This window comes from Vanacampus margaritifer, chromosome 8, assembly GCF_051991255.1.
Source record: "Vanacampus margaritifer isolate UIUO_Vmar chromosome 8, RoL_Vmar_1.0, whole genome shotgun sequence".
Classification (NCBI taxonomy): Eukaryota; Metazoa; Chordata; class Actinopteri; order Syngnathiformes; family Syngnathidae; genus Vanacampus; species Vanacampus margaritifer.
In genome coordinates, this window is record NC_135439.1 from 12956877 (window position 1) to 12969690 (window position 12814).

At 39.9% G+C, this 12814-nt stretch overlaps 1 protein-coding gene across 1 annotated transcript in view; it reads left to right on the plus strand.

The window, feature by feature from the left end:
- The window catches only part of espl1 (extra spindle pole bodies like 1, separase), an 18038-nt gene extending 6766 nt beyond the window's left edge, over window positions 1-11272 (plus strand). Inside the window, exons 7-32 of the mRNA XM_077573637.1 lie at window positions 83-210; window positions 295-488; window positions 1018-1260; window positions 1413-1557; window positions 1999-2155; window positions 2286-2425; window positions 2657-2791; window positions 2884-3000; window positions 3091-3262; window positions 3410-3538; window positions 3614-3770; window positions 3974-4083; window positions 4196-5337; window positions 5417-5798; window positions 6550-6681; window positions 7193-7406; window positions 7506-7702; window positions 7797-7924; window positions 8570-8692; window positions 9324-9473; window positions 9551-9718; window positions 9812-9916; window positions 9995-10110; window positions 10192-10275; window positions 10469-10633; window positions 10819-11272. Of these exons, the coding sequence (XP_077429763.1) occupies window positions 83-210; window positions 295-488; window positions 1018-1260; window positions 1413-1557; window positions 1999-2155; window positions 2286-2425; window positions 2657-2791; window positions 2884-3000; window positions 3091-3262; window positions 3410-3538; window positions 3614-3770; window positions 3974-4083; window positions 4196-5337; window positions 5417-5798; window positions 6550-6681; window positions 7193-7406; window positions 7506-7702; window positions 7797-7924; window positions 8570-8692; window positions 9324-9473; window positions 9551-9718; window positions 9812-9916; window positions 9995-10110; window positions 10192-10275; window positions 10469-10633; window positions 10819-11020 (5135 nt within the window). The 3' untranslated portion in view covers window positions 11021-11272. The remainder of the gene's footprint in view (window positions 1-82; window positions 211-294; window positions 489-1017; window positions 1261-1412; window positions 1558-1998; window positions 2156-2285; window positions 2426-2656; window positions 2792-2883; window positions 3001-3090; window positions 3263-3409; window positions 3539-3613; window positions 3771-3973; window positions 4084-4195; window positions 5338-5416; window positions 5799-6549; window positions 6682-7192; window positions 7407-7505; window positions 7703-7796; window positions 7925-8569; window positions 8693-9323; window positions 9474-9550; window positions 9719-9811; window positions 9917-9994; window positions 10111-10191; window positions 10276-10468; window positions 10634-10818) is intronic.
- Window positions 11273-12814: the final 1542 nt, after the last annotated feature.

Genomic DNA, 12814 nt, shown 5'->3' on the forward strand with positions numbered 1-12814 from the left:
AGCGTTTAGAAAAAAATTATAATAATTTTGAAACGCACAATATATTTACACATATTATTTTGCTGCTCTTACTCATGTGTAGTGATTGTGGTGAACAACTTTGCCTGTGGCTTGTACAATCGTCGTCTGTATGACCAGGCTTTCACACTCCTTGAGATCCTGTGTTATGATCTAAGCAAGAACTGTCCTGCTTCACTCTCGGTTGATAGGGTAATATTTTTATTGTGCTCACCCTCAAATAAAATTATGCTAATAATATACTGTATAGAAATGAATTACTTTGACTCTCCGCAGTTGAACCGACCCTTCATGCTAGCTGTGCAGGCGTCCCAGCGAGCAGGGCACCTGGAACGAGCGCTAGACTGGGTCATCCTGTGGCTGAAGGCCTTGGGGAATAAAATGGCTCTGCATATGACGGAGCCAATCTCTTTGTGGGTGAAAACCAAGATCGATGGTGCACGTAGCTCTGAATCAGACATCCGACTCAGGTTTGCACCACTTCTAATAGTTAAAGTGGAAGTCAACCTTAAACATTTATTGACTATAATATGTTATATGTGACCTCACTAGTCTAAACATGACATTCTGATTAATATTACATTTGTGGAATATGAGTTATGAAGCAAAGTCCAGCCATTTTTATCCATCTCAGGGGGCGGCCATTTTGCCACTTGCTGTCGACTGAAGATGACATCAATGTTGTTCAGGGCTCGGGCAACAACCAATCAGAGCTCACCTGTTTTCTAAAGCTGTGCTGTGATTGGTTGTTACCTGAGACTGGAGCAACATCTTCAGTCGACAGCAAGTGGCAAAATGGCTGCTCCCTAAGATGGATAAAAATGGCGGGAATCTGCTGCTTAACTCGTATTCCACAAATTTAATATTAATCAGAATACCATGTTTAGACTAATGGGGCTGCATAGAACATATTATTAAAAAAAAATGGGGGTTGACTTCCCCTTTAAAACTTTTCAGCATCGTTTCATAATATTGACAATGTTGATTGTGATCTCATAGGACTATACGTGATGGTTTTGGTCCTGACATTCCGGATGAAAGGATAATGCTTTGCCTTTTGGATGAGGAGTTGCGTCTCTACAAGGAGGAGGCAGGCGACACCTCCCAGGAACGTTACAACACTCTTTGTGATCTGCTGGACATCTGTCATGAGGAAAGCTCCCACACCCACCTGCGTGCTGTCTACCTTTGCGAAATGGCCCATGTTGTTTGTTTTCAGGACTTCAGTGTACACACTGATTGGTAAGAGCTTCTTCTGTTTAATTTCTACATGCAGTTAAAGAGCTGAGATAGCTAAAAAGCACAAACTGTAATGAAGTCTGCGATTGTGGATTATTTTAAAATATATATTGCTTTTATTTTGCATGCTCATGTGTTTCTCTGTAACTTTACAGTACGGCTGTTGATTTTACCCATGAAGCTTTACGGCTCTTGGAAGAGGAACCAGAGACTCCTGAAAACACACACCGACTGAAGGACGACAAGGCCCATGCTTTGCTTTGGCTTTTTATCTGCTCTCTTGAGAAGAATCTTCAGGAGGTACACATTGGTGGATTTGGACGGTCACAGTTATTAAGTTTTAAACCTTTGTGTTGTACTTCCTCACACAAATAAAGTATCAATTTTGTGTTGATAGTTAAATAACAGTTTTTCCCATAGAAACTCTCTAAAAAAGTTAAACCAAATTTATATTGATAACTATAACTGCGATGACTATAACTGCTTAATGGATCACAAAACATCATAAAAATGCTTATGTATTGTGAACAGCTCTTGAAAATGAAATATTGCACAGTATTTAATATCCATTGACACATTCAACCCTTTTTCATTGCAGACTATAAGAGTTAGGGTTAGTTAATGTTTTACTTGTTTGGTGTGAAAAATGGCCAAGAAAACTGTTCATCAGTTAGCTGGAAAGAAGTCCTCCTGTCTGCTAAGTGTTTTTAAATTGAGTTTATTCTTTGTCTCTCTTGCTAGGCAATTGAAAGGGACGTGAAGCTTCGAGAGATGCGTAAGCAGTCTCAATGTGTAGATCCTGTAGTGATTAATGATTTTGATTATGAAGACAAGCAGAAGAATGAGGACAACGTCCTGGTATATGATGGTCTAAAATTCAGCTTGGCTGTACAGAACAGTATGTACCCTATTTTTAAATGTAGTGTATTTGAATTAGAATTTGTTCCTTCCTTTTTGTAATACATACAATTTGTGCAATTTGATTCTTATCGTTCCTACTGTTGTGACAATTTTTTTGTTCCACAAAGAGTTGTGCCAATCTTTGGAAAGTGCACTGGCTGTGTGGGCTGCTCTTCTGCATGCTCCAGTTTTCCCTTCCGTGAGGAATCCTAAACAGACGTATAACTCCATTGTGATGACTGCATCTCTCTTGAAACTAATGGGAAAGGTAACTAAACTGTGATTTTCGCCACCCATTCCAAAGAAAATGTACCCACTTGACCTTGCATGACTGATTTCTATTACACATACAGCACTTTGTTGTTGTTTTAAAGTACTTTACAAATCAAGTTGAGTTGGTCCGATTGACTTTTCTGCAATCTAATCTGGTTGCTTTTATTTCTTAATTTTACTTGTGTTGAAATCACTGTATTTCTATTTATGTACTTCTCCAATTTAGCCTCTTAAAGCTTTGGAAGCATATCAACTTGCTATTGAAGTTTCCCGCCAACTTGGCGACACTCAAGGATGTGCACATTCCCTCTGTCAGTCAGCCTGCCTCCTCTTAGAAATGGGCTCCCCTGAACTGGCTTTGGTAATGCAATTTCCTGATAATGATGCTTAACACACGTTATACATCAAACTTATTTTGATCAGAAATGTCTTCCTGATTAATGACGTTTTCAGACTCTGACTGAACGAGCAGAAAAAATGATCACCAATGATACAAACATTGAGGGACCATCCCCTCTCTCCATGTTCGTCATTTTGCTGAAATCTCAATGCTGTTACAGAATTGGACAGGTAAGTAACTTGTGTCCAGCCGTAGTTCTTGTATTCTGAATTTAGAGCTATGAGAGCTTTTTTGTTTTTACGGTGTTTCCACTCTCACAGGTGGATTGTGGGGTTTCTTATCTGTGTGATGTGCTTAAAGAGGCCAATGATCAGAAACGTTCTAAGGGCTGGTATATGTTGCGAGCTCAAGCGCTCCAGACTTGTAGCTCCTACCTCAGTTTGGACACAACTTCCCTGCCACAAACTCTGCGGAGCCGCATTACGCAACATGGTAGGCTATTTATCACAAAGCACACATAACCAGCTAACTTTTTGCTTTCTGCATCATGGTTTTATGTACTGTAGCCAAACACCTCACCTTTAACAAGATTGATTTAAGTTTTATTTTATTTTATTGTTTTTGTTTGTTTTATTTCAGGGTTCAAAAGCCCAGATACGGCCTTGTATGAAAGTCTGAATCTTCTCAGCAGCCTGCTGGTCACTTTTGTGGGGAGAGGTTTCTACGGGAATCATGGAAATGGCTCAGATGTGCGCTTCATTGACACGGGTATGTCGTATAACAGGGGTGATCAATGTAAGCATTTAATAATTTTGGACTTAGTGGTATTGTCATCTGTGACAGGAAATAATCTTGTGTTCAAATGGCGGCTGCTGTCGGAACTGTTGAGCTGCTCAATGAAAGTGATTGTGCTGAGAACAAGCTGTGGTGCCATCAATGATGCAAGACTGCAGTGTCGAGAAGCCCTGAAGCTGGCCACCAAGTTGCAAGCACTGAGCCAGTAAGTCCTTGCCCTTAATACCAGTATTGTTTAATGTTTTTGCGAGAAAACAGCAGAAGTATATATTCGCGGATCTTGAACCAAGTGCACTTCATCTCAATTCAGAATTGTCCTTATTAGTTCAATGACGGGTTATGTTTATGAGCCACTTACTGTGTTCAATCTTCCATAACTATAATCCTTCTTATTTTTGATTCTCTTAGGTGTGCTGAGCTGTTGGTAGTGAAAGCTGAGTTGGAACTAATACAGGGGGAGGTAGAAGAAAGTGGATTTGATTTAGACAAAGTCAGGAACCTTCTGGAAATGTACACAGGTTTGCACAAATTGATAGATACTTCTAATGATTAGAATTAGCCGTCTTAATTATGGCTTCTTTTCTTCGCTTGGTTGATGTTTTTTCTCTAATCAGCTTTATGTCTGTTCAGATTTTTCAGATGCAAAGTCTAAGTCTGAGGTTAAAATCAAACCAAGAAAAGGTCGTCCAGTACAGAAATCTCGTTCTCCATTGCCTGTAATGGAGGACGACCTGAAGGACATCCTGAGTACAAGGTGGACTGTCAGAGAACCAATTGTGAGGGATGAAAGTAGCTCTCCTCCTCTCAAGGCCAAACCTCGTTGTTGGCTCTCATGCCTCACACACAAAACAAGCTGCCCGTGCCTTTGCTGCTCAGAGCCCCTCTTGGGCCGGGTCACCGCACGTTGGGCAGCTGCACAGGCAGATATGATTCTCCAGCTGGATCATTCGGAAGCCAAAGAGGGTTTTAAACTTCACTGGGCCACATTAGCTCGTTGTAAAACGATCACTACCAAACTTGAGGCTAAATTGGCTGAATTCATCTCACTGTGTAGCCCTGCAAACGTGTCCCCTAAGTCTTCTCTTATGCATGATGTGGTGGGCCGTGTGTACCTTCACATGGCTGTTTGTGGTCTTGAACCCAGCCACAGTAAGATCAGCAACATATGGAAAGTACTTGAAGCTGGTTTAGCTTTTGTTGATTCGGTGCACACGCCGGAACTAAAAGCTGTGGAAGCTGGTCTCATGGCAACCAAAGCCATTGTGTCATTGGTTACCTTGTCTACGGAAAAAGATTGCAGGCTAGAGGAACTTTTCTCAAATGTGTGGACTTGGAAGGCACCAAAACGATTGGAAGTTCTGAAATCGCGCCAGTCTTCACTCAAGGAGTCTAAAGGTTTGTCTATGTCTGAAAAAAAGAAGCAGACAAAGGTCAAGGTCTCCAAGCCAAAGATCCAAGTCCCAAGCTCCACAGCCAAAGCGAAGAGTCGGGGTCCCATTACTCCAATTATGATTCCCATGACTCCTTTTCCCAAGACTCCAGTGATTAAGTCCAAGTTTGAAAGGGAGCTTTGCGCTTTTGACTTCAACACAGTGGTGCCCACGTTGGCCTTTACTCCAGTTCAGAAAGCAAAGTCGCCGGCCACAGTACAAAAGGCACTGAAAACCGCCTCTAAACTGCAGTTTCAGGTGTTTGACGAGTCCCTGCCCACTCGGGACAAAGTTAAACCTGTACCTGCCGCTCCAAGACGCACTAAGAAATCTCGTTTCAAGGTGGGCATCAAATCCAATGAATAAATTAAGAACTGGGTGTATTGTTTATGTACTAATAATTTGAACTGTCTTGATACAGCTGGAGTTCAGTGACGAGAGTGATGCAGAGAACATTGCTCAGGAAGAACTGATTGAAAAAGTGTCCAAAAAGAAAACCACCACAAGAAAAGCTGCTGGCAAAGGTAAAGCTGCCTCAGCTACCCCTGCTGAGAAGATCCTACCAACACGACAGGCTAGGAAGAAAAGCTGTGCACTATTTCAAGACACCTCATCAGAAGACGAAACTTTGATGTGTCGAAATTCCTTAAGACGTGGAAGATCCAGAAAGGTGTCCGGCAAGGAGTTGGAGGACGAGCCAGACAAAATGAGGGCCATTGAAGAAGAAACTGATGAAATTCTAGACCTGAGCATTGAGTATTTAAGGGCGTCAGACACTGAGACAAAAGACTATGCCACTTCAGGTAAAAACAGATGTTGAACTAAACTGCTGGATAATTGATTGCAATAAATACTGGGGATGTAACGATATCCACACAGCACGATGCGATAAATATAACGATATGAACCCCACAATATTGTGGCGAGGTTGGCAATATAAAACAAAGCTCACGAATAAAAAACTCAAAATATATTAATTATATAACAAAAAAACTGCTCATATTGGGTAAAAAATTGTAGATAATAGCAGTGATGGAGAAATTGGCGTGGCCATGTCATTGATGTACGCCGATTGGCTGAGCAGCGCAAAGTGTCATGGTTAATGTATTTCACAATGTTGTTTGACTGAAGCGGGCCAAAAGTAATGTGTTTTTTGACAGTGTTAAAAAATATTTGCTGGTATGGCTGATTTATGAGTGAAAACTGGCCAAAACATCCCTAATTAAAATTGCACTGATAAACTAACCACCAGGGGATGCGAGAACTGCATAAATGAAATGCATACACCCTTTGCCTTTTTTAACAGATGTGCTACTTTAATATCGTGATGTGACGACGATATTGTGGCAGTTTTAATATTGCGATATTACTGTTATCTTTACATCCCTAATTAATGTAGTATCAGCTAAACTCAGCTGATGACATGATATTGGCAATAAGGACAGATTTCATCTGAAAATGACTTATTTTGATTCAACAGCAACAGACAGTTATGTGAGCAATCAACCCTTGCTTTTTAACTTTTTTTAAATCTCTCTCTTTTCATCTCTCAAGACAAAAATTTTGTTGAAGTGGTGCGGAGGGTTTTGTGTTGTGATTTGGAGAGTAAAGACTTGATTAATAAGAAGAGTGGACATCAAGCAAGAGGCCCTCAAACCCATCATCCTTGTCCGGACCCCATACCGGGTGAGATTGCACAGATATTAATATTTTGTTTCCTGAAATACAACTATGATGAAAGCAGTTAGATTACAATACAATCATTAGACAAAATGAAAAATATTTTTACTGTATGTTTTAGCTTAGCGTTGGAGTTCATTTTAAACATGTATTTTAATGAAAAACTGTTTGCCTGCTATTTATAGTAACACGCATCAATGTATTAATTTTTTTTCTTCTAATTGTGTTCAGTGTGCTGCAGGGTTAGCACAGTACTGTACAGTTTTGCTTTATTTAATTTTTTATATCAATCACAGCTCCAGCTTCAAGTGGTTCCACTCACCTGGGACTTCTTGCAACTAATTATGAAGCATGCATTGCCAAAATGTTAACAATTCAGATTTCAGTTTAATCCAATTCCTGAGACCCTCCTGTATGTTCTTCTGGTGTCTCAATTACCTTTGGACATACATTTCTTGTTTATAGTGTTCATGTAACAAGTGTTTTCCCCCATCTGATTGTTTGTTCTGTTTTGCAGACGATCTTTCATTTGAAGATATAAACGTGTTACTCCGCTCAGCTTGGCTGACCCTTCAGCACTTCCCCCATCCCACTATTTTTCCAAACCTCTGTGCCTTTCTGGCACTGTCTGTGGGACAGCAGGATCCTTTAGCTACTGCAATGCTTCATTCCCAGTCTTTGGGCATCACAAGCAGACATCGCACCATCAGATACCTAGCCAACTGTCTGAAGTAAGTGTATTTATTCTCAGTATTGTGATGTCAACATCTGATGATTGTATGCTAGTGTTTTTTTTTTTTTTTTATGGTCATTTGTTTTGTTTTTAATAGAAAGCTGAAGAAAACATCCAGTGGGCTAGCAGATCAAATGGACAACCTAACTCTCGATGAGTCTAGTCCCATTACTACTACAGAACAGAGGTTGTCTCAGTTGGAAAACATCTTTTCCTTTCCGACAGCTGATTGTTCAGCCTTCCCTCAGAGCCACTGCCAAGAGTTTATGCAACAAATTCAACACCTCCCCCCAGGTAACTTATGCAATGTTGTTAAGATTGACTTTCATTGATGACTGCGAGGGCAAAAGCAGAATATTTCCACATGCTTCTTTCTTCTCTGCCACAGGTGTGACTGTGTGTATGATGTCAGTGCCTGGAATAACAGCTCGGGAAATGGGTAAAGGCATCCTACTGTCTCGTCTCGAAAAGGGATCGGCCCCTGTGACTGTACACATTCCCACTTCCACAGAGTTGGTAAGCATGACAAGATGGCCATCTAAGATGGCAAAGAGCATGTATAGCTGTAATCATTTTAGGGGATTGGAAATAAATAAATTAAAAAAAGGGGTGTGGAGGGGGGTTCATCCTAGTGGGCTCAGGAAAACATCAGCATGTACGGATCGTTGGCCATACAGTTCATGTAGTACTCATTAAAGGGTAAGTCAATCCAAAAGGTTTCTTTGTTATATGCAGCCCCACTAGACTAAACATGGTACTGTATTCTGAATAATATTGCACTTGTGGAATATAATTTAAGCAGCAAAATCTACCTGTTTTTATCCAAGCCAGGGGGGCGGTCATTTTGCCACATGCTGTCGACTGAAAATGACGTCACAGTTGCTCAGGTAACAACCAATCATGGCAAATGACAATTTTCCGTCGACAGCTTGTGGGAAAATGACCAGCCCCTGACAAGGATAAACGGGTGGAATTTGCTGCTTAACTCATATTCCACAAACGCGATATTAATAAGAATGTTGCGTTTAGAGTGGGGCACATACGACATATTGTACAGAAATTTTGGGAGTTTACTCTCCCTTTAAAAAATAAAAATAAAAAATCTGCAGCACCGCTCTCGCAATGCTTTTCTGTGAGCACAACTGGTCTTTTGTTCTACAGCACTCTATTAAATGGCTGGTCCAGGAGATGGACAGTATTCTGGTGGAGCAAAAGGCTCTGAATAACGTGTCTGAGAAAGCTCTGTGGTGGGAGGGCCGCAGGGAACTTGACTCTCGAGTTGAGGTAAGGAACAAGAAAGAACACTGCTGGAGAGAGACTGTTGTAATCAGTCAAATTCAAAACAAATATTCAACACTAAAATTGCATTTGCCATGCAGCAATGTCACCAAGTACTGGATTTATTGTACACCCCCTTCGAAAAATGCAAACACTTTATTCAATATCTAAATGAACATAATTTCCCAAATTTTGACCTAAATGTTTTCTGTAGACTATGCGCTTAACTCACAACATGAAAGTAAGGTTAATAGAATGCATAAATGACAAAATCTTCAATTTAATCAAATTAACTAGTACAAAAAGTAAAAAAAAAAAAAATGGGTAATGCATCCCACAACAAAAATTATTACATTTAGTATTTTCTATGACCTCTAAGGGTCTACTTATTTGTGCAAAAATGTTCAATAATAAATTTAAGAAAACCACATTTTTTGTGTACTAATGAACAAATCTTGTTTGCAATCATTTGTGTGAGTATTTTGTAGTATATTATCCCATAGAAAATCTTGATTCTGAAATGAAACTAAAGGTGTTCATACAAACCTGTCGGGGTGTACTCATTTATGCTAAGCACTTTATATGTATTTATGTATGTATGTGGATGATAAAGCTGGTTGTTAATGTTATGTTTTAGCAATTGCTGAGAGAGATGGAGCAGTTGTTGGGATGCTGGAAAAGCCTTCTTCTGCCTCTTTCATTGGAGCCCAAGCTCTCCACAAAGGCCCAGCACCTTAGCAAAACTTTGTCTGCAAAGGGAGTGACAGCCAGTGACCAGATGTTAAAGGTATGTGTGCTTTTCGTTTACTGTCTCCAACTTTGCTAGCAATGAAACACCTAGTTAAATATTTGACTTTTGTCTAGGTTCTTCTTTCTGCAATCCCTATGCTGTCCCAAAAAGACTTGAAAAGCTTTGCTCTAGGAGTTTGTCCGGAATGGGATGACGATTGTGAGCAGCTTCTCCAATCGGCTGTTTTGCAGTTTGCAGACAGAGAGGAGCCTTGTGGTCACGTGGTTCTCATTCTGGACAAGGTACTCAATTTACTATTTTTAACATGGAGCAATGCATACAGTCCGTCCTGTAATTGGATCATAATTGACCCCAAGCTGACTTTTCCCCCACAGTACCTTCAGAGGTTGCCCTGGGAGAGCATGTCCATTTTAAGGTTCCGCTCTGTGAGCCGCATGCCGTCTCTGCAGTCATTGATTGGACTGAGCATTCAGAAAGACGTATGATTTATCCCATTAATTGTATCAATGCACTGTGTGAGATCAGTCATCAGGACAATATTTGTTATCCTTCCTCAGAGTGACCCTCAGTCCATCCTGAAGCATGGTGTGAACATGAAGAATACATTTTATCTTTTGGACCCTGATGACAATTTAAAAAACTCAAAGGAACAATTCAAAGAGTGGTTGAGCAGGTGAGACAAATACTCACAATTTGGACCATGGCAAACTTTTTTGGGTTTTCTCACCTACCTCATTATTGTCTTTTATTTAAGCAAACCGGGTTGGGATGGTGTGTGTGGACATGCTCCAAAACCGGGACAGCTGGAAGAAGCCGTTGCAACTAAGGATCTATACATGTACGTTTGTGACACACTAAAGATTGATGGTGATGGACAACCTAATAAGATACTCTATATAGTTGCAATTATTAAAAAAAAAAAAAAAAAAAAAAAAAGCCAGCATAATTCAAAGAGATTTTACACAATACAGTACTGTCTTGTTAAGTGGTACCTTTTATTTTAAATACAAATAACATTTCAACCCCTCCAGTTATATGGGCCACGGTGCAGGCGCACGATTCCTTGACAGCCACACGGTCTTGATGCGACCAATGAGAGCCGCCTCTCTGCTGGTCGGCTGCAGCAGCGCCGCTCTGGCTGTGCGGGGAGATCAGGAGGGAGAAGGCATCATCCTCAGTTACCTCATAGCAGGCTGGTGAGATATGAATTTGTCTTCATTACAATTGACATAGAATGTTAGAAAATGTCCAAGTGGTGCAAGTGCACAGTTTATTATGCTGTAGAGCAAAGGGTTTCAGTGGGGTATAATTCTATGCAATAGGGTTGGACGGGTAATATGTGAAATTTGGCCTGATTTGTTTCTTTTTATGAATTCCACAGCCCTTTTATTTTAGGAAACCTGTGGAATGTAACGGATCGGGATATTGATCGCTTCACCAAAGCTTTGCTGGAATCCTGGTTCTCAGCAGAGTCTGGAAGTGCACTGCTGAATTGTATGGGCCCTTCAAGGCAGGCCACTTACCTGAAACACCTCATAGGAGCCGCACCTGTGGTCTATGGATTACCAATTCAGCTGCGGTAGTGAAGGCCAGTCAGCTGCTACTGGATGACATCTTGTGTGCAGCGCATACACTTTTATTTTTTTTTCTCCTGAGTTGGTATTTCATTTCAAGGGTATTACACTTGAAATGGTGTTAATTGTAAAATAACTGCAATTTACTTTTTACTTTGTTTAACTGTTATCAACTGTTTTTAATCGTTTTAATTCAATTTTTTTGGAGTGTTTTAATACTTTTGACTCAAAGGTTTGTAATAAACATTCTCTCGAATTTTCTTGATGACTGAGTTAGTTATTAGTCCAATAATTGCAGTATTTGCTTTTACATGCTGAACAAAGGACAAGTTTTTAATATATTATTTGTCATGACTGCAAAATCAACAACATGGAGCGCCAACGCAGATATTGGATTTTATTTGAATTCATAATCATTACAGCGTGAAAGGTGCATAGCTTGTTGATAATGAACTCTGACTTTAAATTTAAAAGATGGGCTGAGTACATATTCCTTCACCGACTTGCATTTTTTTGCTGATTTGAAAGCTTTCCTGTCTAGTCAGACTTATTAGCAATAGCTGCATTCACATGCAGTGTTTGGATTGCATTTGTATGACAAATCTAAATAGGTGATTTCAAACCACTGTACCAAGGTAAATGAGGTATTTTGCGGGAAATTATTCAATTGCACACTTAATTGGCCTGAAAAATAAAAAATTACTATACATAACACATAATACATGGTGCAGTGTTCATCTATGCTGTAATAACAGTGATGCGACAGACTAATTGGAAGAGGTACAATTAACTTTTTTATCCTCCATTGCAATTTATTAAGGGTTTTTCCTGCCACCTGCACCCAATTTGCTCACCACCTCCAGCCTGAGCCTCTGATATCGCAGCACTCCAGCTGTGTTGATTGAGCTCGGCAGCAACGTTTTAACTGCGGTTGCAGTGTTGCGCCATTATGGAGGCGCTGTATCAACAGCAGTGCACCGGAAAGACCTGAAGCAACAACCGAAGAAGAAACTGCTTTATTTCTTTGTACCACAGAAGAAACGGTAAACAGATCATGGTGGAGCAACCATTGCACACGCCCATTTCCTGGTTGTAAGGCAGAGATGGTGCGCTCCAGCCAAAGCCATAAAAAGACAGTATAGTGTTTTACAACAATGATGAACTAGATTTACTATTTAATATATACTAGTAGATGATTTTTTTTTAATGATTGTAGTTAAAAATATATATATATATATATTATGGTAAATTTGTATTCACATAATTTCTCATTTCTAGTCCCTGATTGTAAAATGGCTGCAGGAGGGCGGCTGATAATGGGATAGGTCACCGCCACGAGTACCGATACCTTAAAATAAGGCGTGTATTGGCACAGATACCGATACCTGGTGTCAGTCGTCACCCATCACTGTCAGGATGATACCACTTGTGCCTCATTTTGAGCTAGGAAAAAATCTATATGGAAAGCCATTGAGCATGTACATTGTTCTTATCCTTTACATCCGTTTAAAGCAAAAACTCATAAAGGGACAAATATCTGCCAGTACATGAATGAGGAACAGTGTTCACAGTGTAAAAATGAAGGAATTTGAGCATTTTCTGTACACTTTGCAAAAATGGGTTTTATATCAAATGTACATCTACATCTAAAAAGGAAACCGGAATATGAACATCGGGGATTTTTAAAGATTGTGTAATAACTTTTCATACATTTGAGGATGATTTTCCTTCCTCTTTGCAAGACACTAATGATTCCAAAATCAGACACTGACTAAATGTTATTTAACCCATTTGCTTTATTTT